The sequence below is a fragment of the Oncorhynchus kisutch genome, linkage group LG11 (assembly GCF_002021735.2).
Source record: "Oncorhynchus kisutch isolate 150728-3 linkage group LG11, Okis_V2, whole genome shotgun sequence".
NCBI classification, from domain to species: domain Eukaryota; kingdom Metazoa; phylum Chordata; class Actinopteri; order Salmoniformes; family Salmonidae; genus Oncorhynchus; species Oncorhynchus kisutch.
Genome location: NC_034184.2, coordinates 72,741,410 through 72,766,767, shown reverse-complemented (window position 1 = coordinate 72,766,767; position 25,358 = coordinate 72,741,410). Strand labels below are relative to the sequence as shown.

The 25,358-nt window shown below is 42.2% G+C and overlaps 3 protein-coding genes across 5 annotated transcripts; 1 reads left to right on the top strand and 2 right to left on the bottom strand.

Annotated features, from left to right (window-relative positions):
• Window positions 1-1,244: 1,244 nt before the first annotated feature.
• Window positions 1,245-10,206, bottom strand: LOC109899291 (GRB2-associated and regulator of MAPK protein 1). 2 transcript variants are annotated; one of them, XM_020494381.2, is made up of 6 exons: window positions 9,842-10,206; window positions 6,794-6,934; window positions 5,751-5,881; window positions 4,369-5,562; window positions 3,924-4,099; window positions 1,245-3,564 (listed from the first exon to the last, which is right to left on the bottom strand). In XM_020494381.2, the coding sequence occupies exons 1-6, from the start codon at window positions 9,960-9,962 to the stop codon at window positions 2,709-2,711; spliced, it is 2,619 nt and encodes an 872-aa protein (XP_020349970.1). In that variant the 5' UTR covers window positions 9,963-10,206; the 3' UTR covers window positions 1,245-2,708. The 2 variants fall into 2 exon arrangements, with proteins under 2 accessions (XP_020349970.1, XP_020349969.1); XM_020494380.2 differs by having other exon boundaries at window positions 1,245-3,567; window positions 9,842-10,204.
• Window positions 10,207-13,916: 3,710 nt separating this feature from the next.
• Window positions 13,917-20,476, top strand: LOC109899292 (neutrophil cytosol factor 2). Its single transcript, XM_020494382.2, has 15 exons — window positions 13,917-14,197; window positions 14,438-14,520; window positions 14,888-14,996; window positions 15,250-15,384; window positions 15,618-15,725; window positions 17,068-17,127; window positions 17,297-17,340; window positions 17,992-18,136; window positions 18,274-18,339; window positions 18,539-18,611; window positions 18,720-18,763; window positions 18,902-19,053; window positions 19,148-19,259; window positions 19,432-19,549; window positions 19,704-20,476. Exons 1-15 carry the CDS (start codon window positions 14,024-14,026, stop codon window positions 19,793-19,795), a joined length of 1,515 nt encoding a protein of 504 aa, XP_020349971.1. The 5' UTR covers window positions 13,917-14,023; the 3' UTR covers window positions 19,796-20,476.
• dph2 (diphthamide biosynthesis 2) lies at window positions 19,272-24,342 on the bottom strand. 2 transcript variants are annotated; one of them, XM_020494384.2, is made up of 7 exons: window positions 24,259-24,342; window positions 23,738-23,895; window positions 23,550-23,662; window positions 22,581-22,801; window positions 21,653-22,342; window positions 21,285-21,473; window positions 19,272-21,097 (listed from the first exon to the last, which is right to left on the bottom strand). In XM_020494384.2, exons 2-7 carry the CDS (start codon window positions 23,885-23,887, stop codon window positions 20,961-20,963), a joined length of 1,500 nt encoding a protein of 499 aa, XP_020349973.1. In that variant the 5' UTR covers window positions 23,888-23,895; window positions 24,259-24,342; the 3' UTR covers window positions 19,272-20,960. The 2 variants fall into 2 exon arrangements, with proteins under 2 accessions (XP_020349973.1, XP_020349974.1); XM_020494385.2 differs by having other exon boundaries at window positions 24,246-24,288.
• Window positions 24,343-25,358: the final 1,016 nt, after the last annotated feature.

Below are 25,358 nucleotides of genomic sequence, written 5' to 3'. Positions count from 1 at the left end.
AACATTCTGGGTGGGCTGGGGCCCTAGGGCCTGTCGGTATTGAGCCCTTAGTGGACTGTCTGCTGGACCAGGCCATGGACTCCAACGTTCTGGGTGGGCTGGGGCCCTAGGGCCTGTCGGTATAGAGCCCTTAGTGGACTGTCTGCTGGACCAGGCCATGGACCCCAACGTTCTGGGTGGGCTGGGGCCCTAGGGCCTGTCGGTATAGAGCCCTTAGTGGACTGTCTGCTGGACGAGGCCATGGACTCCAACGTTCTGGGTGGGCTGGGGCCCTAGGGCCTGTCGGTATAGAGCCAGGTGGACTGTCTGCTGGACCAGGCTATGGACCCCAACATTCTGGTAGGCTGGGGCCCTAGGGCCTGTCGGTATAGAGCCCTTAGTGGACTGTCTGCTGGACCAGGCCATGGACTCCAATGTTCTGGGTGGGCTGGGCCCTAGGGCCTGTCGGTATAGAGCCCTTAGTGGACTGTCTGCTGGACCAGGCCATGGACTCCAACGTTCTGGGTGGGCTGGGGCCCTAGGGCCTGTCGGTATAGAGCCCTTAGTGGACTGTCTGCTGGACCAGGCCATGGACCCCAACGTTCTGGGTGGGCTGGGGCCCTAGGGCCTGTCGGTATAGAGCCAGGTGGACTGTCTGCTGGACCAGGCCATGGACCCCAACATTCTGGTAGGCTGGGAACCCATGATCTGAAACACACACACCTACTAATGAGATGCTCCTCCGAGACAAAACTTAACCGTGTTCTAATACTTCAAAAACACGCTCTTCCTTCCTTGAAGTAATCACTGACCCAACAAAACATTAAAAGGTACAAGAAATGATTCTGAATCAGGGATTTCTTCAAGGGAGAAACAAAGCATTCATTCCTATAGTATTCACAGGGTCAATGACTGTTGCTCATGTTATTGTTTCTTACAGCAGACGCTCAGAGCGACCTGAGTGCATAGATTTTCAGACTTTTTTTCTCTTCTTAGTGCTCATGCTCTACCCTACTGAGCCACACGGGACCACCTTATTGCCTTAGTCTCGTCAGTAATTTGTTATGCTTGAAAAAAATTCAGTTAATGAATCCAAACACACACTCAAATTACACTTCTATATTGTTTAACAAGCTTTTCAATTTGTTTGGGATGCACTACATGGCCCTTCATTACTACACAGCCTTATCACTTAACAGCATTCCTTCCAACAACCTTTCCAGGCGTAAAGGTTGTCGTCATTGTAACTCAGCCAAAAGACAAGACAATGTGTCCATTTTTATTGATCATACACAACCATAGAAAGTTAAGTCAAAATATAATAGGGGTTGTTCATAAACAATGTCAGTTTTTCCATGACAACAGAGTTTGTCGATGAGCATTTTACAGTTTAGTCCTGTGCTACTGGTCATTTTACAGTTACAATTACTTACCACCCTTTTATCACTTGCATAACATTACACTAATTCATGACACAAAAACACAAAGGAAAAATTACATCTGAGGTGTATTCAGTGAGGTGAAACATTCAGAACATAGCAGATATACATGTAATGAAGAGGCAACATGATTCTCTTTTCTATACATGACAATCATCTGTGCTATAGAATACATATCTATCTGAACGTTCCATAATGCAGCACCCTCTTGAACGGCCCCAAGCTAAATTTAGTGTAGTTAAAGTTCTGTGGTGGGTTAAATTAAGGCAGATTAGTCTGGTCTGTTTCAAGTTTGAGAAAGTCTGTATTTGTGAATGTGCACAATAAAAAGGGAAAATATTGTTAGTACAGTTTATATCAAATTAATCAATAGCTATTTCAGTAATTCAATATTTTCAAATGTAACATATCCTTGCAGTCTATATAACAATTTCTCCATTTCATTTAGTCAAATACATGTTCCTTCTGTAATGGTACATAGTTCCTTCTTGATCCCCAAAGCTTCCCCTTCTTTAGCTATTACACGTAATGTCAACGTTGCTAAAAAAACTTTGTGGTTTTTCACAATATCATGAGTTGATTGTACAGTCCATTAGACCTGGCAAAGTCTTTTTGACAAGTGCATCTTGCAGAATCTGAAGTTACATTGTATTGGTTGTTGTTGCTTGCATATTAAGTCAGTATTATAATAAAGGCAACAAGTGCACACTGTTATGAGTTAAATGCCATCGCTTGGATTTAGCAGCAGTGCCTGCTATCGCAAACTTTCATTAATAACCTCCAATTACTTCTGTGGAAGGGCTTTGGGTTAAAGCAGGTAGTAACAGAGTTGAGGGAAAATGTCCCTAAAGTGGACAAAGAGGAAATCAAACATAATAGAACATGACAAGAGTTGATACACAACACATCCCTGTGACATAGTTAGACAACTGTAATGGTTACCAGGGTTGGACTTCGAAGAGCTGGATCAACAAGTTAAGCAGCCAACTTCCAGATACACTGAGATTACTCTTGGTTTTCTGGTTCCACAAGAAAGCTTAAAGTGGACTATGGGTTATTAAGAGAGATTATATAGTCAGTTATATACCATGCCCAATTCAAGTGTTATCTTTCTCGAAGAACTAGAATGTGCAGAGTTGTTTCAGAATGTTGAGGAAAATCGTCTGGCCAACTCATGCTATGAAACAACCCCCAGAGTACAAAACTGAAGGCAAAAGTTTACGCCGGCATTCACAGCACGTTGTATGTTTTTTTTTCTTCCTAGACTAGTACTTTTGTTAAAGGGTTAGGTTATATTTTAGGCCTCCAACCGTTAATAAACTGCATAAGTTTCTTCACTTGGAGTTTGCTTAACTTGAAGTCCTCCGACAGAATCTCTTCTGTAAGCTGCAGCAGAAGATTTCCATCGATTTTCTCCGTGACGAACAAAGACACAATGTCGTCGGAGAGGCCAATGAACCGTAGCGATTTGGACACCTCTTCGATGGAGAGTCCAGATAGGTTGGTGGGTGGTTGCCAAGGTCCTCCGGGGGCTGGTGCAGAGGGGGAGGATAGTGACGGTGGGGGGAGGGGCGGATAGGAAATAGAGAATATGTCTGTCGTTGTGACCTGATGGTGTTGTTGGCTGACCAGGCATTTTAGAGTGTCCTGCTCCGTACCTTGGACTGTATCTGTACCTTTACTTGTCTCGTTTGATTTGGGGGTCCTCGGTGGCAAGATGGGGCACGACAGGCTTTGTTTAGTGTTACATTCTTCAATAGTATTATCTCTGTACATTTCCAGGGTGTAGCTCGACGACTTGGTGCAAAACTGATTAGTGTACGAGGCTTTGAAGGGGACGGCGTTACTGCTCTGCTCTCTTCCGTCAAAGTCAAAAAGGCTGGAAGTGCATGGCGACTTAGGCGTGCCCAGGGGTCTTTTTCGGGGATAGCTGTAGTAACTTTGACAGTGGATGGGCAGGAACTCCTCCATGCCTTGAGAAGCCCCTCCACAGAAATCGTTGGGCCACGATAGTCTAGAAGGGACGCTGTCGAACGGTGGGCTCACGTGAGACGTTGTCGGGCTGTCCTCGTTGGTCTTGACCCAGTTACAGGGGTAACACACGTGGTTCTGCTCCTCCGCTTCGGTCACTTCATTCTCTCCTCCACTGCTGGTAGCAAAAGAAAAATACCAAAGTTAGTGAAAAGAACTAGGTACAAGTTGAGATGAAACACTACTAAAGTATTCTGAAATAATGTTACAAAGCCCAACACTCCAGACCATTTGGAGGGAAACAAAAGCTATTGACTAGTCAGCAATATGTACGGAAGTGTGTACATAAGTACTATTTATTGACATTTCAATGTATAATATAGGACCAGAATAAAAACTATAGACTGTGCAGGGCCAAATCCTTAAGTGGCGTATGTGAGACATGGAACCTTAGTTTATATCATGCATTGAACTCAATGGGAGGTGTGTGCAAAGGAGGAGGCTACATATTGGGATTTGCCCCCCAGTCCTTACATGCTGTGTAGGCCTGAGGCGTAGTAGGAGAGAGTAGGGCTTGGAGAGCGTGTTTCCGTCTGCCGCGCCTTAGCTCCAGCCGGCGTTGTGGTGGACATCGTTGGGGTGGACATCATCTGCTTGGAACTTCGGGGGGGAATGGGAGGGGCGTTCAATAGACGACATTCTTCCTTCACCTGGAGAGGAAGGTGAAGGAAAATCAACTAACTTTACAAATGATTACAGCGTTCATCATTTTCTTGTTTTTAGCTGTGAGAGGCTGTTTACACCAGAAAGAATATTAAATTGTTGTTACAATGTAATGTCTCAAACACTACATCTGATGATCATAAGCAAATTATATGAGTAATTAAAAATATTTTCCTCAATTTGCTTGGCAATAATAATAATAATTTCATATTAGTTGGTAAATGTAGCCATGGTGATGGAATTCATGTGTACTCACAGCTTCGGACTTTGGAGGGACTGGGGGCGGAGGTAGACAGATTTCAGAGCTGATCATTGGGCCCACATGACTGGAGGAGACGGGGTACGATAGGACCGCCATGGAGGTGCAGATCGTGTTGCTGGTGCTTCTCGGGTCCTCGCCGCCAACACTGTGCCCTCCTCCCCGACTTGATCTCAAGTGGTCCAGCCACAGCTCCTCGTAGGGCACATCCGACTTAAGGACGGACTGGCTCATGTTCTCCAGCAGCTCAGGTAAGAGGTACTCTGTGTCGACCGAGTCGACCGGCACGCCCTCGGGCGGCAGGAGCGCCCAGTCCCCACACAGAGTCATGAAGCCCTGCAGGTTGACCTCGCTGTTGCTGTGTAGATTGTTGCCGTAGACGCACACAGACAGTCGGTGGAATGACTGGGTAAGCTCGTCACGGGCGTACGTGAGAGAGCTGGGCACGTGCATGTGGGAGGGGCAGCCATTGCTGTTGCTACTACCGCTCCCACTGCTCTTCTTGGGGCTCTTCCCGTCGACGTCGTTCCAGTCGGTCCTGACATCGCGCACAGCACGGGAATAGTCGTCAATGTCAAACTGCTCCTGGCAGAAGGTGAACCAGCGGTGCACCATGGTGTCCAGCCACAGCTCACTTTGCAGCAGTCCTTCAGGGATGATGAACTTGGGCATGGAGGCCATGTGGAGCGGGAAGTGGACAGGGAGGATCTTGTTACTGCGCAGCACGCAGCCCACCACCACCGTTTTGGTCTGTATGTTGACAAACTTGTAGCGGTGGCCCTCGCGGATCAGGTGCAGGTCGTGCTGGTTGCGCGGCGGGCTGCCAGGCACAGTGACGTTAACTGGCAGACGGGTCTTCTCCACGATGTCACGGATGGTGTGCTCGCCCTCCTGCATCTGGAGCTCTAGCGGGCTGCAGGTGCTGAAGCGGCCCTTACACTGGAAGGGCAGGCTGACACTCTCGTTGGTCCGGTGGTTCATGCAGATGAGGCAGGGCATCTTGCCACGGTTCGCCATCTTGCTGATGGAGTTGAGTTTGCTGATCTTCTTGAAGATTGTGTTGAAGCGCGACTTCTCCTTGGACGCCTTGGCGTAGAGGATCTCTGCCTGGCCCATGAGGGTGAGCTCATCACCGGTGCTTAGTGTGATGTTGTACACCTCCGTGTCCTCGTTGCATTCGCCTGAAGCCATCTGTGAGACAAGAACGTGTTAGATTGTAGTCTCATTGCCTAAAAATCACATCTCTAACCCCTTAAAAACACTCCAATTGAACTCCTACTATGACAATGTCACATCTGTAGAATTCGGGAAACGTACATCATTTGCAAGTTGCAAACACTAATCATCTTTTGATTAACTATCAACCAATAGCAACTGACCTTCACATTGAACGTAATTTCCTCCATGACATAAACCCGTTCGGGAAATGCTTTGGCCACCTCCTCCACGCTGTTGAAGTACTGCACCGGCTCCTTGACATCTCTGTCCTGCTCCAGAAGCTTAAACTGACCTACAGGAGGGGGTGGAAATAATAAGATGGCAGAACTTGCTTGCATGTAACCTTGTTTCTGTTCCTGGAAAGGATAGGTCCTTGTTTTAGTTTAGTCTGTGCTTGAAAGGAAACATTTTCTGAAATCTCTCACTGAACATTACTATCCGAATACCCCTGGTTCCCATCAGAAGTCTGAGTCTGCACCAGGCCAAGTTCATTGCAACCCCACTGTTCCAGTGTTACGTACAGTGTTTCCGTGAATCAGTTTTACAGTTTGGTGCACTGACTAAGTACACTTCCCCTATGCTGTAAGTGAGGCGAGAGCATTGATCATATGTCAGTGTGTGAGTATTCATCAGCCAGAACAGTTGGATTGGTGCAGGCGCAGCAGCGAGTCATTGATGTAAAATGGACCCATCTGTGTAATCATTGATTTGAGCCCGAGAGGCTTTTAAGATCAGTGAAACAGGCCTGTGCCTGTTCTAAACCTATTTCCCTGAGCAAACAGTACTATGCGCATGTTTGCATGTTGCAAATTTTATACTAGCACAGGATTTATAAGCACTGATTGTACAGATGTCTTTTTCTTGATTAACTGAAATGGCTTTAGAACGGCATTGTAAGGCTTGTTAACAAGAAAATAAACTATAAGAAAAGATTTGTCTGTAATCAGTCCACATAAAGTGAGTACTACTCCAAAATGAATAGCCTCTAGAAAGTTCATAATGGATTATTTGTGTGATATAAAATAGGTTGGTTAAATGATATGCTAGAATGTGGCAAAGGAGAGTCATAGTCGATGTTAGGTTGAGTGGGTAGCAGCGTACTGATTAATATTACTCTGTAAGGCATTCACATACATCTGAATAAACATTGCCATGTGAACCTCTGACAGAGTAGATTTCATAATGGAACAGCGATTTGACTAACCTTCATAATGCACTGGGATCTCTATTTTGGGCCCAATGACATAATGGCCCTCCTCCAGACTGTGTGCAGTGATTGTTGTCCATTGCCGACAGGAATGAATCAAGAGGTAGTCATGGTCTCGTAAGCCGTCCACCAACTCACCTGGAGAAGAGAGACACCGATTCAAATGATATCACTTGCATCATTTTTTATTTAATTTTTTTAAAATACATTTTTACAAAATGTTTGACTACAGTAATATCACAATCATTGAAATGTAGAACTTTAGTTATCAGTCCACCATTAATATTATATTGTACATGATTTGCATATCACTATTATTTGTATTTCAGTCTATACAAAAGTATGTGGACACCCCTTCAAATTAGTGGATCCTGCTATTTCAGCCACATCCGTTGCTGACAGGTGTATAAAATCGCTCACACAGACATGCCATCTCCATAGACAAACATTGGCAGTAGATTGGCCATACCGAAGAGCTCAGTGACTTTCAATATAGTACCGTCATTTTATTTTTTAATTTCACCTTCATTGAACCAGGTAGGCCAATTGAGAACAAGTTATCATTTACAACTGCGACCTGGCCAAGAAAAAACAACAACAGTGTTACACACGGGATAAACAAACATACAGTCAATAACACAATAGAAAAAACTATATACCGTGTGAGCAAATGTAGTAAGATTAGCGAGGTAAGGCAATAAATAGGCCATAGTGGCAAAATAATTTAAATTGAGCATTAACACTGGAGTGATACATGTGCAAGTAGAAATACTGGGGTGCAAAAGAGCAACAACCAAAATAACAATATGGGGATGAGGTAGTTGGGTGGGCTATTTACAGATGGGGCTGTGTACAGGTTCAGTGATGGGTAAGCTGCTCTGACAGCTGATGCTTAAAGTTAGTGAGGGAGATATGAGTCTCCAGCTTCAGTGATTTTTGCAATTCGTTCCAGTCATTGGCAGCAGAGAACTAGAAGGAAAGAAGGCCAAAGGAGGTGTTGGCTTTGGGGATGACCAGTGAAATATACCTGCTGGAGCACATGCTACGGGTGGGTGCTGCTATGGTGACCAGTGAGTTGAGATATGGCGGGGCTTTACCTAGCAAAGACTTATAGATGACCTGGAACTAGTGGGTTTGGCGACGAATATCTAGCGAGGGCCAGCCAACGAGAGCATACAGGTCGCAGTGGTGGGTAGTATATGGGACTTTGGTGACAAAACGGATGACACTGTTATAGACGGCATACAATTTGCTGAGTAGAGTGTTGGGGGCTATTTTGTAAATCACATCGCCAAAGTCAAGGATCGGTAGGATAGTCAGTTTTACGACGGTATGTTTGGCAGCACGAGTGAAGGAGGCTTTGATGCGAAATAGGAAGCTGATTCTAGATTCACTTTTGGATTGGAGATGCTTAATGTGAGTCTGGAAGGAGAGTTTACAGTCTACCCAGACACCTAGGTATTTGTAATTGTCCACATATTCTAAGTCAGAACCAGTCATTTGAGAAATCAAGTCAAAGGACGACACCTTTCCAACAAGTCAGTTAATAAAATGTATGCCCTGCTAGAGCTGCCCCAGTCAACTGTAAGTGCTGGTATTGTGCAGTGGAAACGTCTATGGGGCAACAAAGGCTCAGTTGTAGGCCACAAGCTCACAGAAAGGGACCGCCGAGTGCGTAAAATTAATCTGTCCTCGGTTGCAATACTCACTACCGAGTTCCAAACCGCCTTTGCACAATAACTTTTTCTTCGGGAGCTTCATGAAATGGGTTTCCGTGGCCGAGCAGCCACACACAAGCCTAAGAACACCATGCGCAATGCAAAGCGTCAGCTGGAGTGATGTAAAGCTCACCGCTATTGGACTCTGGAGCAGTAGAAACGCATTCTCTGGAGTGATGAATCACGCTTCATCATCTGGCAGTCTGACAGACGAATCTGGGTTTGAGGGATGCCAGGACAACGCTACCTGCCCCGATGCATAGCGCCAACTGTAAAGTTTGGTGCAGGAGGAATAATGGTCTGGGGCTGTTTTTCATGGTTCAGGTCCCTTAGTTCCAGTGAATGGAAATCCTAATGCTACAGCATGACAATGCCCTCATGCACAAAGCGAGGTCCATACAGAAATGGTTTGTTGAGATCGGTGTGGAAGAACTTACTAGCACAGAGCCCTGACCTGAACCCCATCGACACCTTTGGGATGAATTGGAACGCCAACTGTGAGCCAGGCCTAATTGCCCAACATCAGTGCCTGACCTCACTAATACTCTTATGGCTGAATTGAAGCAAGTCCCTGGAGCAATGTCCCAACATCTAATAAAAAACTCTTTATTAAATTTCCATGATTTTGGAATGAGATTTTCGACGAGCAGGTGTCCACATACATTTGGTCATGCAGTGTACCTAGCTACCTATGTAGCTAGCTAAAAATAATAACAAATATTGCTCTCATGGAATGTCATTCCTTGCACTATAAATATGGATATCATTAAGGCCTAAACCAAATTCCATTTGAATGTGAAAATGTCTGCATATGCTCAATAGTTTAGTAGGCAGCCCACTCTTGGTGGACTGCATTTTACAGTGAGTGTAACGTTCTTTTTTTCTGTATGCATGCATTGTACCAAGTACGGTAGGTAGCTAGCTAAGGGGGATAGCTAGCTATGCCATTACAGAAAAGGCTCCTGCGATGCATTCCAACTTTCTAACTTGTTGTGTTTAAGCTTGATAACAATAAAGACTTAACAAGATAGCAAGGAGTGCATCTAGATAGCTAGCTAGCTACAAGCTTTTATACATTTATTGTATTTTGGAAACTTTAATTAGTTAAAGGCTAGCTAAGCTTTTACTACAGTAACGTAGCTAGTTGATGTCAACATTGACAGAGTAACGTTACAGAGACGCTATGGCTATGCAACTAGGCTAGCTAGCTAATTAACTAGCCAGTCAACTTAGCTAGGTTGGAGGCTAGTTAACTGGCATTTTATGCAGCAAATCAACTGGTTAGCCCCTCCTAGAAACATTAAATTGCTCCAAAAAATAGCCTTACCACTCTCCAATTTGACAATTTGCGGCAGTCTGTAAACACTGACAAGTCGATCTAAGGGTAAAGACGTCGTGCTCCATGATACATCTTTCAAATTGTTGTACAGCATTGATCCAAGGTCCATGTTAGCTTATAAACTCACGACACATTAGCATGAACGCACCCGTTGCTGCTAGCTATGCATTGTTCTGTCATGTAACCTATAATTTTCTTATGGCTCTGTTTAGTTTACTTTGAGGTTAGCTAGCTATCATGAACAGTCGCGCAGCCATGTTAGCTCCTTGCTAGTTACCCCTAAGTTGACAGGAAATGCCATGTATTGAAACCATAGATATCTGCACATGCCAGACGTCTACTTCCAAAACGATTCCCTTGTCTGCCAGTCAGCCGTTGCAATTACCGCAGGGTCACACACAAGCCTCAACACAAACAGGGGAGCATACGGTACTATATCTGAACCCAAGAGAGAATACTTTGTGTCCTACTCAAACAACTATCAGTCTGACAAACATAATATGTTATGCATATAACATACATTCACCAGACAGTTTATTAGGTACACCACCACATTCACAAAAATGTATCACTCCTTACAGACAGTGAGTCAAGTGGCCATGGCATGCTATAAAAAGCAGGCAAACAGGCATTGAGGCATTCAGTTACTGTTCAATTAAACTTTATAATGGGATAAAGATAAGGGACCTAATCGACTTTGAGTGTGGTATGATCGTAGTTGCCAGTATCTCAGAAACGGACGCCCTCCAGGGTTTTTCACGCACAACAGTGTCTAGGGTTTACCGAGAATGTTGCGACAAACAAAAAACCTCCAGTCAGAGGCAGTCCCGTAGCCGAAAATAGCTAGTTAATGAGAGAGGTTGAAGGAGAATGGCAAGAATCGTGCAAGCTACCAGGTGGGACACAAACAGACAAATAAAGGTGCAGTACAACAGTGGTGTGCAGAATGGCATCTCGGAACGCAAAACTTGACGATCCTTGTCATAGATGGGCTATTGCAGCAGACGACCACATCGGGTTCCACACCTATCAGCTGGGCATGCAATCACCAACATTGGCAATTGAGGTGTGGAAAAATATCACCTGGTCTGACAAATGCTTTTGCGTCATGCTGATGGCAATCAGAATTTGGCGTAAGCAGCATGTGTCCATGGACCCATCCTGCCTGGTGTCAACAGTAGAGGCTGTTGGCGGTAGTGTACTGGTGTGGGGAATGTTTTCCTGGCACGTTAGGTCCCTTGATACCAATTGAGCAATGAACGTTTCCGGTACCTTGTAGAATCCATGCCCAAAATAATTCAGGCTGTTCTGGAGGCAAAGGGGGGTCCGACCCAGTGGGTGTAGCCTTCCTAACAAGATGGGTGTAACCTTCCTAATTAACTGTCGGGTGAATGTATATATAAATGCATATATTATGATTTTAATATGCTGTGCATATTATGCCCACTGAACTGAGACACTAAATGATTTATTAGCCGAGCTGGGAAGTGAGGCCTGTAGGGTGGGGATCAAATACATAGGAAAACAAAACACAGGTATTTGTTTTGTTTTTCCACTCCATGCCACATGCATAGGCCACCAATATCCATCTTGAAGATCACTGGGCCTAGGCTACTTTAACACCAGCAAAAGATCACTGGGCCTAGGCTACTCCAACACCAGCAGAAGATCACTGGGCCTAGGCTACTCCAACACCAGCAGAAGATCACTGGGCCTAGGCTACTCCAACACCAGCAGAAGATCACTGGGCCTAGGCTACTCCAACACCAGCAGAAGATCACTGGGCCTAGGCTACTCCAACACCAGCAGAAGATCATTAGGCCTAGGCTACTCCAACACCAGTTGAAGATCACATGGCCTAGGTTAAAAAAGCCGAGTGATATCTCTGTTCTTGGTACAGTAGCTGGCTGTAGGATGCCTAGCCCATGTCAGAACTGTCAATTCCTTCTACTGTATGCAGCAACATCTGTTTTCATACCTCGGAGGTATATGGCCAATATACCACAGCAGATATCTAACTCCATACTACTACAGTGCCTATTGACTTAAAACATTTTATGGGTCAGATGGTTTAGATCCTTTCTTCTTTAAGATTGCAGCCCCTATCATTGCCAAGCCTATCTCTGACCTTTTTAACCTGCCTCTCCTCTCTGAGGAGGTTCCCATTGCTTGGAAGGTAGCCACGGTGCGTCCTTTATTTAAAGGACTGATCCTAACTGTTATAGACCAATAGGCCAATTTCTATTTTGCACTGTTAATCAAAAGTGTTGGAAAAACTGTCTGGCTTTCTTGATGTTCATACTATTCTCTCTGGTATGCAATCTGATTTCCGCTCAGGTTATGGATGTGTCACTGCAACCTTAAAGGTCCTAAATGATGTCACCAAAGCCCTTGATTCTAAGCAATGTTGTACTGCTATTTTTATTGACTTGGACAAAGCTTTTGATACAGTAGACCATTCCATTCTTGTCGGCCGGCAGGGAGTATTGGTGTCTCTGAGGGGTCTTTGTCCTGGTTTGCTAACTAACTCTCTCAAAGAGTGCAGTGTATAAAGTCAGAACATCTGCTGTCTCAGCCTCTGCCTGTCACCAAGGGAGTACACCAAGGCTCGATCCTAGGCCCCACGCTCTTCTCAATTTACATCAACATCATAGCTCAGGCAGTAGGAATCTCTCTCATCCATTTATATACAGATGACACAGTCTTATACTCAGCTGGCCCCTCCCTGGGTTTTTGTGTTAAATGCTCTACAACAAAGCTTTCTTGGTGTTCAACAAGCTTTCTCTGCCTTTAACCTTGTTCTGAACACCTCTTAAACAAAGGTCATGTGGTTTGGTAAGAAGAATGCCCCTCTCCCCACTGGTGTGATTACTACCTCTGAGGGTTTAGAGCTTGAGGTAGTCACCTCATACAAGTACTTGGGAGTATGGCTAGACGGTACACTGTCTTTCTCTCAGCACATATCAAAGCTGCTGGCTAAGGTTAAATCTAGACTTGGTTTCCTCTACCGTAATCACTCCTCTTTCACCCCAGCTGCCAAACTAACCCATGCTAGATTACGGAGATGTAATTTATAGGTTGGCAGGTAAGGGTGCTCTCGAGCAGCTAGATGTTCTTTACCATTTAGCCATCAGATTTGCCACGAATGCTCCTTATAGGACACATCACTGCACTCTATACTCCTCTGTAAACTGGTCAGCTCTGTATACCCGTCGCAACCCACTGGTTGATGCTTATTTATAAAACCCTCTTAGGCCTTACTCCCCCTATCTGAGATACCTACTGCAGCCCTCATCCTCCGCATACAACACCCGTTCTGCCAGTCACATTCTGTTAATGGTCCCCAAAGCACACATATCCCTGGGTCGCTCCTCTTTTCAGTTCGCTGTAGCTAGTGACTAGAACAAGCTGCAAAAAACACTCAAACTGAACAGTTTTATCTCCATCTCTTCATTCAAAGACACAATCATGGACACTCTTACAGACAGTTGTGGCTGCTTCACGTGATGTATTGTTGTCTCTACCTTCTTGCCTTTGTGTTGTTGTCTGTGCCCAATACTGTTTGCACCATGTTGTGCTGCTGCCATGTTGTGTTGCAATCATGCTGTGTTGTTGTCTTAGGTCTCTCTTTATGCTGACAAAGAACAAATCTGTCGTTCTGCCCCTGAACAGGCAGTTAACCCACTGTTCCTAGGCCGTCATTGAAAATAAGAATTTGTTCTTAACTGACTTGCCTAGTTAAATAAAGGTAAAATAAAAATGTAAATGTAGTGTTGTGGTGTCTCTCTTGTTGTGACGTATGTTTTGTCCTATATTTACATTTTTATTCCCAGCCCCCGTCCCCGCAGGCCTTTTGCCTTTCGGTAGGCCATCATTGTAAATAAGAATTTGTTCTTAACTGACTTGACTAGTTAAATAGGGTTAAATTAAGTAATTAAAAATGTGTTTAGAGCCCAGAGCAGTTTTACATAGACACCAAACACATGTTTATTTCAAATACTATCTTTAGCCATGTTGTAACCAACACCATGAACTGGTGGAAAAAAACTCAATTTGTCATCATCACACTTCCTGCCTACCTCCTTGTGAGAAATGTGTCAGTCTACGAAGAGGGGTTCCACTGTTCTCATCTCTCCAGATCACTGTAGCTCATTTCCCTGATTTGGAACAATGTCATTTGTGAATACTCTAAAACAGTGGGATGAGGCAGTGGCCTGTTTCGAACGGGGGGACTCTGCGGCTTCCCTTGGAACATTTCTGGACATCCAGGAAAAGAACTCCAAAATCTTTTTCAACGTTGGCTGTCTACATTTGATTAATAAGAACCTAGATGCAGCTGAAAAGGTATGGCAGTTGTTACCAACTTTCATCATTCTTGAAAGACAATCCTCTCTTTCCCTGTTTCACTGAAGAAATCAGACTGCATTTAAGGTTAATAGTTACTATCACATTGTAATGACATGTTATTTTCCCAAAAATGCAAGTCACAGAAAAAGGGGAAGTGCTGTTATAGTACACAATACTTGTGGTAGCCTACTATTTCATTGGGAGGAAGTCACTGAGTTTCTTCTGAATATCACGCAGGCTTTCGATGGCAGTATCGGAAAGGATGGACACTTGGCTGTTGCATTCTTTCAAAGGGCATTGACATTCTACAAAAAAGAGAGGCAAGATAAATCTATCATATTAGGGATGGGATGTGATTGGATGTATTATAATAACACATTTAAAAAATAATCCCATACTTTCAGATGGTATGTTAAAATGAATAATCAATTCACAAACATACACTTTTAGAAAAAACACGTTATATCTAGAACCTAAAAGGGTTATTTGGCTGTCCCCAAAAGAGAACCCTTTGGAGAACCATTTTTGGTTCAAGGTAAAAAGGGTTCTACATGAAACCCAAAATAGTTCTACCTAGAACAAAAAAGGTTCTACCTTGAACCAAAAGGGTTATCCTATGGGGATGGCCAAATAACCCTTTTGGAACCCTTTTTTCTAAGTATGGATTTCTCTTCATTTTGCCTGCAGGTATGAGGAGTCTTTAGCTGATTTTCAACATGCCTTCAGGATGTTGAGGGGCAACCAGCTGATTGACTACAAACCTCTTGGTCTGAGATACAAATTATATGCTTCTGAGGTGAGTCCAGATAAAGATATGATGGAATTCTTGCCACTGTAACAATAATTGGATGTTGAATATTTTATGTGTATTTTAGTGTCTGCACAGCAACCTGTTCCAACATCACAGTATGTACACGCAGAGAACAATAGCTGCAGTGCATAGGTTGGTGTTTCAATATAAAGCACTTTGAAACCTGGGGGAGAAGTGCTGTATAGCTGTAGTTTTAATACAACAACAACACTTTTTCTGACTGGTATCACTCCCACAGGTACTGCACAACATGGCGCTGGCCCATGCTCAGCTGGGTCAGTGGGAGAAAGCCAAAGAGACCATCCTGACTGCTCTGAACCTCAGGACTGAGGCCAAACTCAGCCACATTGACAGAGGTCTGGAGTGCATCCTGGTGAGTGGCCCTTTACGCCTTTTTCACATTATCATGTCGACCCAAACCATACTGTGCTGGATTGGATTGTTCTTTTTTACACTGTTCATTTTAGCAACTATAGTGGATGAGTAACCAAGCCAGGCAGCCCGGTTCAGTAGTGTGAAAAGTGTATCAGTTATTATGCATTTTCACTGTGTCTGATTGTTCAACAAAGTTGGTGATCCTTTGTAAATCCTCTGTTACTCCTTTAGAAGCAGAAGGTGTTTGAGCCAGTTGAGGTCCCAGCGAAAGTTCTGTTCAAGCCAAACAAGAACTACGTGGCTGAACTGGAGAAGAAGGACTACCTGGGCAAGGCCAAGGTATCCATTTCATCTCTCTCTCAAAATAAAACATACAGTGCCTATAGAAAGTCAACACCCCCCTTGGATTTCTTCACATTTTATTATATTACAAAGTGGGATTAAAATGGATTTAGTTGTTATTTTTCATCAACAATCTACACAAAATACTTTGTAATGTCAAAGTAGAAGAAAAACTCTATATTGTTTATAAAGATTAATACAAATCTAGAACCACTAACATACCTTCATTAGATAAGTATCATCTAGGTCATCTACAAGTCTTTGCTAGGTAAAGCCACACCTTATCTCAGCTCACTGGTCACCACAGCAGCACCCACCCGTAGTACCCGCTCCAGCAGGTATATCTCACCGGTCACCCCCAAAGCCAATTCCTCCTTTGGCCGCCTTTCCTTCCAGTTCTCTGTTGCCAATGACTGGAACGAATTGCAAAAATCACTGAAGCTGGAGACTCATATCTCCCTCACTAACTTTAAGCATCAGCTGTCAGAGCAGCTCACAGATCATTGCACCTGTACATAGCCTATCTGTAAATAGACCATCCAACTACCTCATCCCCATATTGTTATTTATTTTTTGTGCTTCTTTGCACCCCAGTATCTCTACTTCCACATTCATCTTCTGTACATCTATCACTCCAGTGTTAATTGCTAAATTGTAATTACCTTGCCACTAGGGCCTGTTTATTGCCTTACCTCCCTTATCCTACCTCATTTGCACACACTGTATATAGATGTTTTCTATTGTGTTTGCTGTACATTTGTTTATTCCATGTGTAACTCTGTGCTGTTGTTTGTGTCACACTGCTTTGCTTTATCTTGGCCAGGTCGCAGTTGTAAATGAGAACTTGTTCTCAACTGGCCTACCTGGTTAAATAAAGGTGAAATTTAAAAATTACAAAAATTACTTGTGTGATTTTTTTAAACCAAATTTTAGTTCTGAACTAATATATGATTGCCTTAACAAAGGGTGTGAATAGTTACGACTATATTTTCGTTTTAAAATGTTTATTAATTTGTACAAATTTGCAGAATTTCCTTTTCACTTTGACCAAAAAGTACAATGAAATACACTTCAATCCCACTTTGTAATGCAACAAAATATGAAAAAAGTTCAAGGGGGTGTAGAATTTCTATAGGCACCTTATCTTAAACAGGCAAAATGTTGCAACTTTGTAGATGTGTATATAAAATGCATGTCAATTGCTTGGATTGAAATGTGCAATTTACATTTATTGGGAATAGCCTTGGGTTTTTCTTTAGGATAGCTATTTGGCACTTTATTAGTAGGCATTTCATAAAGTATTGTTTCATGTTGAACCTGTTTTATTCTCTATCCTCAGGTTGTTTCTTCCATCGTCTTTCAGGATGATTTCTCTGGCTTTGCTCCGTTACAGCCACAGGTGAAGTAACATATGATGTGATATGATGTTTTAATAGTGCCTTAAAAATGATAAAATATTTTTTTAAACAAACAACAATTAAAATACAAACTATCAACAATTAAAATTGAAAAATTAATTGAGGAATATTCAGTGTAATGGGATGTGCTATTTTTTATGGTGAGAATAGGTTGAAGAGGTTCCTACCAGACCAAAGGTGCCTGAAGTTCTGAGGTAAAGTTAATGAGCTCTTGATGTTAGTTCTAGCAGAGACTGTTGGGCTGGTTTGACACTTAGGGCTCGATTCAATCCGTATCACGGAAGTTCAGTGTTATATTGCGATTTAAATTTAAAGTTAGGCTAATTTCCGATTGAGACGACATATACCATGAATGCAGTCGACGTTAACTCGGGAACATTGCCTTTAAATTTCTATCGCGCTGTAGCGCAGCTCTACAGATTGAATTGAGCCCTTGGTTGTTGTGATTGCCAGAGTTTAAAGGAATAGTTCACCCAAATTACAAATTGGTTTTCTTACCCTGTAAGCAGTCTATGGACGAGGTATGACGGCAATCCATGCTTTGGTTTAGTTTCCCTAGTATTGTTTCCACATGCTAACATTTTAGCATTTGTGGCACAAATCCCATTAATGTCATGGGAGCTATAGAATATTTTTTTGCGCATCATGTCCAAATCATCTGAAATCATTTAAAATTGATTGGAATGCTCAACAAAGTCACTTATACATTTTTTTTTTAATTATGCGTGGAAAATGCTAATATTGGTCCCATGGCTTGAATGGCATTTGTGCCAAAAATGCTAAACCGTTAGCATGAAGAAACAGTGCCGGATATCAATGCAGGATATCTCTGTCGCCCCCCACAGGGCACTGGAGGAGGGTGAGCCTCACACTGTCCTCTTTGAGTTTGTCCCTGAGACAAGTGATGAGTTAGCTGTGGTGCCTGGCAATATCGTCTTTGTGCTGAACAGCGGAGAAGACAACTGGGCATCTGTCATCTTCAATGAAAGAGTACGATTAGTTATTACATCGAAAAAATGCTTGAATTAAAAATGTGCATCTATTGTTCTCATTATGCTGATAGACACTTGATTGAAAAATATATATACTATGTGTTCAGTGAAATCATTTAACCTTCACATTTTTAGAGGGGACTTGTTCCTTATAATTTCCTGGAGCGTTTGGAAATAACCTTATCATCTAAGCAAGATCAGGTACATTTCTACCATCTATTTTGTGTTTTTTCCTCATCACAAGATGACATTGACTCTAACACCTGTGTGTGTCAATGCTGAGCTATAACAAATTGAAAATCCTTTAAGTTGCAATCCCCAAAATTCTGGTAAATAAAGCCTACCCTTCAATTGCTATGTTAATTGATTCCTCCTACGTGGGTTGATTGCTTTCTTGTAGGATGGGACAGACAAGGATGACATCCCAGCTCCACCTAGACGAGAACCACTGAAAAGACCTCAAAGAAAACCTGGTAAAGATCTGTTATGTAAAAATACAGAATGGAAGTTGTATAGTTAACATTTTAATTATTTGCTATGCAACAAATAACTTTACTTTTTGGGGGGTATTGTTGTAACAGCTTTGGCTACTGAAAATCAGAGCATTGGGGACACAGGAACGGAGGTATGAGAATTATATAAAATAGATTTAAATACATAAAAAAATGTACAGTATGTAATATCCAATATAGATACCAATTGTTTTTCAGTACTCTACGTGTACACATTTAAAATATCATTGTACATGTATTTAATTCCCTAGTCTTGCCAGATTGAAGAGTCATCACTGTGTGTAGTGAAAGTGCACTTCACATACACCATAACAATGTGCATGGTGCCTGGACTTCCCTACACAACCACTCTGGAGAAAATCAGTAACAAACTGGGCCTTCCTGCCATGGCAATCACCTTGAGGTATGGAACTGTTTAAACATTAGCTTCAAAACTTTAATTCAACATTCATTACTGTTACAAAACCAAGCTCAGGGATTTCGTGTTGTTTCTCAAGCTATGCCCACTTAGATTCTGGTAAAATAGTGATTGATGAGGACACGAGGATGGAAGATGTTTGGAGCTGTGTCCACAATGGTCGTCTAACACTGTGGTGTGATCTCAAAGAGGTAATGTGGTCGAACAGAATATACAGTATTTAATGTCATAACTTGTTTGATATGTAGACTTTTAAGTTACAAATGTAATAGTCAACTCCTAGAAAATTAGTGTATGGGATATAAAACTTGACTGACAAGTTCGGGTACTTGTTTCCCTTATTTCATGTAATCTACACTACAGGGTATGAGTGAGCAGCTGCAAAGCCAGAATCAACTGATGGCCCTTCATTCCTACGAGTCTTCAACTCCAGAGGACCTCGAGTTCCATCAAGGAGATACCATCTTACTTCTCTCCAAAGGTGAGCTAATTTCTCTCATGCAGGGCACCATTTCAACAATGCAGAAATCTGTTGTCAGTGTTAATTATCCTGTTATTAGATGATATCCTGGAAGAGCTATAACCTACTGTTGTCTTAAAATACAGAACTCCCATTTTCATTACTTTCTTTTCAGTCAATGAAGACTGGTTTGAGGGACAGTGCAACGGGAAGATTGGCATATTCCCAGCATCCTTTGTGGAAGAAGTTCCCATGAAAGATAAATAATATGATCAGAACAAACGGCTAAGGAACAATGACTGTCGAGATTGTGGGATTTGTTATTTCTACTTTGTCTTTGTCCTGGATACTGTCAACCAACCAACCATCAAAGAAAAACATACAGAAGCATAGACACAAAGTCAGATTTCTACATTTACATTGAGGGAAGACATTTAGGTCAGAAAAGTCTACCTAAGCAAGGACTTTTCTTCACTAGGCTGATATTTACTGATTTATGTGATGTTATTGTTAAAGTATGACATTTTAACTGTTTTGGCAGGCACAAATCAGGCATGCCCTGGTTTTCTACGTATTTGAATGTAATGCAGTAGTATGTTTTTAATTATTTGTTATGTGTATGTATCGGACACCAGAAATTAAGTTTCCTCAGGAAAAATGTAGTTCTGCTAAGTTATTTTCTTATGTCATTGTTAAACAAATTAAACATTGGTTATATAGCCATAGACTTTTCTGAGTTCCAGTTTTAAGACCTTTGGTATACGTGTACAGAGCACAGTTAATAGCACAGTTCATTTAAACTATGACTGATCTAAATAGCCTATAAATGACCTATATATAGCCTATAATGATTTTAATGAAAATCTTGAATATATCTCTTTTGTATATCTCATTTGTGATTTACAGTACACAGAGCAAAAAGTTGTTGAATAAATAATAATAATTATGCATATTCACAACAGTGATGAGTACATTTAAGTCCAAGCATGTGGTCTCACATTTTCAACATTCTATCTGTTACATTCAAAAAACAGTTCATCTTCTGTTATACTGTGACACTCATCACATTCAAAGCACTGCTACACTAGCTGCATATTTCTTGACAGGCATTTTTTTTGTCAGATGCAACTGATCTATAAACATTTATATACGTATGCTTCAAAAGAAGCATCAATATAACAAAAAGGTATGTGATTTTCAGTTCTCCCTCCACACTTCAGTGTAGCAGTAAAAAAAAAAAAAGTCTATGTTGACGTGACTCACGCGAATATAATGTACCTGATATAGCTGGTAAAGCCTTGATTTTTGTCAGAAGATTGATAACTTAAATTGGAAACTGTTGAGCTATGACGCAACATAATATATTGATTGATATTATATGTAAAACATTTGCAATGGACTAATAATCTGGATGTGATGAGTGCCTTCATGATCAATGGTCCCTGTCAATCGTCGGCTCCTCTTCGTAGGCAATGGCAATGCCTTTCCTTCCCTCTAATGCTTTCACCACCGGTGTTTCTCCCAGTTTCTGCTCCAGTCCCTGCCAGCTACGACCCGCCAGGAACGTGGCTAAAACAAACGGATGAGGAAATTATTAAAATTGTAACTCAAGAAAAGTTACCACTCAACAGCATCTTTATTAATGGTCTTGCAATCCCAGAGTAGAGTTTAAACCCCAACCCAACGGAGCCTGTCCCGATTCTGTGAATTTTGCCTGTTTTTAGATATATATGTTTGTTCTTCCGATATATCGTACCAGCTGTGTTAGCATTGGCCACAGTGAGCGCCTGATTCCGTAGGACGAGTGAGGAGTCGTGTGAGGAAGACACTGGCTCACTGGACGAGAAGCGGGTCATTCGTAAAGCTCCGGTGATGAGGGAGACATCAGTCTCATCACCGTCCTCGAGATCGTCAGGGTTCGCCAAGGCCACATGCTTAGATCCACCTACAACAGGTTTTACTATTAGTCTTGATACCTATGGCCTGGTCCCAGAGCTGTTTGTACTGTCTTGCCAACTCCTGGCTTGATGACATAAACAGATCTGGGACCAGGGTAAAACACCAGGTCTATTCTTGCTCACAAAACTTTAATTCAGGAACAAATCAATGTCAATCAGATCCTACCTGGAAGCAGATCGCGGAAGTCTGTGACGTACTCTCCTGACCATTCCCTTTTCTTGTTGCAGGCCACCTCCATTTCAAAGGGGGTCACGACCGGTTTGTAGAACTCACTGGAGTCCAACAGAGAGTTCTCAGGACATGCGATCAGTACATAAATGTCAATCTCAAGAAAGTTAGCCAGTTTGGCCACATTCAGTTTCCCCATGGCAAACATGTAGCTCTTTTTCCCTGCTCTGTGGATGGTTTCTTTCAGCTGCTCGATGATGGTGAGGTAGTTTGCCACGCCAAGTGTACCCACAAGAATGCCCACCACACTGGCATCCTTTGCCCTCTCTATTGCGTAATATCGCTTCATCAAAGCTTTGTTGATACTGATCGACTCAGTCCGACCTGTCATTGTTACAGGGTCAAAAGAGCAGAAAGAGCAGCGGTTCCAAGTCATCATGAAGTTTGTCATGGTTGCACCTTCATGGCCGATAAAAAACACACTGTAGTCCTCAATGGTCTGTCCAGATTTCAAGACAAACTGCCTTCCGAACTGTTGAACGACTTGATCACCGTTTTGACACTGAGAACTGCTGACATTGTGTTGTCCATGTGTTTCTCCGTGACTGTAGCAAAGTTCTCCGTCCACGTGAAGGGTTGAGGCGGAAATGTTCGGATACTCAGAGGACAGCAGCGCCAGAAGATCGTCTGAGGAGAGACATTATCATGCTATAAACCAGTATTAAGTAAGTTGCTAAAATACGTTGAAACGCATATTTTGTTTTAATATATTTCTAAAACTATGTCGCAAATCAACCTGAAGAAAAAGTATAAATCGCTCACATTCCTTTGTAAGGATATCAAACTAAAAGTTACCCGTCTTAAAAAACATTCACACAATGGGACAAAAGGGACATACATCATTGTGTGAAGCTGAAAGGCTTACCATTAATGTGATCATAGTTGACATCGTACAAGAGGATGACGTGACTCTGTCTGTTGGGGTATAGCTCTCTGAAGGAGGAGACACACGTCTCCAGGACCACAGGTTTCCTCTCAAAGACGTACATCAGAGGGAGTCTTCTGGATGGGCTGAGACAAGCTCTCCCGTAGTGTACGATGCAGTCTGCGCCCACATGCTCCGCTGCAACTTCATCTACACAACAACTGGAAATATCAAGAGTATTGACAATAAGGTTATAGTGACGAATGTCAAATGATAAAACAAATAATGGCCAAAATAATGCTTGCAAATAGAACAGAATAAAACTTTATTGTCCATCCCGGATGGACATTTTTCTTTGGCATCACCTTCCATTAAAATAATCAAACACATACATTCTCACATCAGACACATTTAAACCAGTCAGTCCATCATGCTGCATACACTAACAACATAGAGGATATTAATACATTCACTCACAAACGACCACTGCCCCAACTGCATTAGATAGACAAGTACATATACCGATACAACTGACTTTGCATCCAACAAATTAATTTTAGAACACGTTCTTCTTGGCCATGTGCATTCTGAAGCGCCAGCCAGAGGGAAGCCTCTTGAACTGAGGGTGTAGTGGGTGGGAAGGGTCGCCAACGACAGCCAGTGTCTTCCTTTTGGTTGCCTTGTGGAACAGAATGCTCAAATGTGCCTGTGGTCGACCAATTACTTTGATGGCTGTGTTTACTATTCTGGTCAGTTTGCGATTGCTCCTCACGCTCAGAATACCATACCAGACTGTCATATTGAAAGTGACGATGCGCTCCACCAAGCTGCTGTACACCCACTCCAGAACATTCTGGCTGACCCCAAACCCCAAAATGCACTAGTCTCATTCAATAAGAAATAATTAAATACGTTTACATTTTCTATCACTTTCATGTTTTTGATAATAACACAACAATGCTTTCCTACCTGCCATAGGACGTGTCTCCAAGGATGAATAGTTTGGCTTTGGTTCCCTTCTCAATCTCTGCAGCAATTGCTATTGAATCAACCAGCACCTCATCTGGAAATTGTAAGGCAACCTAAAGCACAAATGATTCACAATTTTTACACACACACACACACACACACACAACTGCGTTGTTGAACCCTCATACCTTTTTGAACTGATGATCATTGATGAAATGGCATGTCGCCTTGATCTGATAATGCTCATCTAGATTCCCACAGTGAACAGCCTTCTCTGCTGTTACGTCCAGCACGCGCTGAAGAACCAGTTCACTGTTGGTGCTGAATGCATCAGTCATTGTAACATCTAGGAATAGAAAATAACTAGTGGAATTAACATATCATCCCAAGGACCACACACTCACCGGATGCACTTTGTTGAAATGTAGCAAGAAAATAATGCTGCTACAACAGAACATGGAATTTCTGCTGGGTATCTGTGTATTATTAATGTATGTGTCGATACATGCTACTGTACATCAAGCTAGCTAGCTGCGTGCTAGCTAGCTCGTAAATGATGACCCAACGTGAAGTCAAATTAAATATTTTAGAGAGGTGACCCAGACATAGACAGTATTGGATGCAAGTTTTCTCATAAAGACATGACCACCAGAATAAAGTATTCGTCAATAATTCAGATAACAAATTATAGCTGACAGGCTAAGCTTACGGGTGTAGACGCGTGTAAACACACGTGTAGGACGGCAGGAAATAACTTCCGGGTTGTTTCCGTCACATTTCACAATAAAGGCCCCCTGTGCAAAGATTATTATTCCTTCGGGATAGTAAATCATAATTTTGAAAAAATAAAATCTGATATGGGCAAAATTACATTTTATATACTTAAGTAATACTTAAGTAATACTTTCCTTCAAACAGTTTTGCAATATCTTGTCATTATACACATCCATTGAACTGTACAGAAATTGAATGTGTGTTCAATGACTCACCAGTGTCCCCTAGTATTTAAAACAACTGAGTTAGTATATGGAGCTGCATCATATCAAGTTTATTTACTGTGAATACATAGCCGTAAATGCACACTTTGGACAGCATTGCAAATATATCAATAGATTTCTACAGCATACTCAAACACAAAATACACAGGTTTCTTTCTGAATGAAAGGAAAGCATTAGCATAAATTGCAATATGTTAATATCTGTTGTCACATCCTATTATAAATGACATTTCATTCATTTTGTAGGGTACTCTGTAATATGAAAAGACACCAGGCAAATTATAAATACAGGAGATAGTTGGACAGTGCAGCTTTCCCCATTTCATGGTTTGGTCCTCAAACTAGAAATGTCAATGTCAATACACATCCAAGCATGTTCTCTGCCAGCTTTTCATGTCATTGGTCAGTGGTTGTTTGGTCCTATAGTGATTGACTTTTATCAAACACAAAATGGTGGCGGTGGTCAACTCATGACCCTTTGTCCAAATGGGTTCTTTTTGAGCTACAGTGGTACAGATGACCAGCTCTTCCACAACATTCCGGTGTCACATGCAGACGCGATAGAATCCATGAACCACAGTGAGACAAATGAAGACTGAACCTGAAAGACATGGGGGGGAGTCCATTGGTCAGAACTTGTTTATGGCCTATGGCCAAAAGTGACGTTTAGTAGACCAAAACCCGAGTTAGACAATTAGTAGGAGTGAGGAAATATCAGTAGTTATAGCTGATATCCAAGGACCACCGTATCATTATCCAGATTTATATTATTGCGCTTTCCATGTGTATTTTTATTGAGCAAATGAGAAAA

Coding starts and splice junctions, on each gene's coding strand:
- LOC109899291 (XM_020494380.2), bottom strand. CDS start 9,962: ATGGACCTTGGATCAATGCTGTACAACAATTTGAAAGATGTATCATGG. Junction 6,935..9,841: donor AATTGTCAAATTGGAGAGTG/GTAAGGCTATTT, acceptor TCTCTTCTCCAG/GTGAGTTGGTGGACGGCTTA. Junction 5,882..6,793: donor GATCCCAGTGCATTATGAAG/GTTAGTCAAATC, acceptor CCCCTCCTGTAG/GTCAGTTTAAGCTTCTGGAG.
- LOC109899292 (XM_020494382.2), top strand. CDS start 14,024: ATGTCATTTGTGAATACTCTAAAACAGTGGGATGAGGCAGTGGCCTGT. Junction 14,521..14,887: donor ACATTCTACAAAAAAGAGAG/GCAAGATAAATC, acceptor TTTTGCCTGCAG/GTATGAGGAGTCTTTAGCTG. Junction 15,726..17,067: donor ACTACCTGGGCAAGGCCAAG/GTATCCATTTCA, acceptor CTCTATCCTCAG/GTTGTTTCTTCCATCGTCTT.
- dph2 (XM_020494384.2), bottom strand. CDS start 23,887: ATGACTGATGCATTCAGCACCAACAGTGAACTGGTTCTTCAGCGCGTG. Junction 21,474..21,652: donor CTTCCGCGATCTGCTTCCAG/GTAGGATCTGAT, acceptor AACCTGTTGTAG/GTGGATCTAAGCATGTGGCC. Junction 21,098..21,284: donor GGCCAATGCTAACACAGCTG/GTACGATATATC, acceptor CGTTTGTTTTAG/CCACGTTCCTGGCGGGTCGT.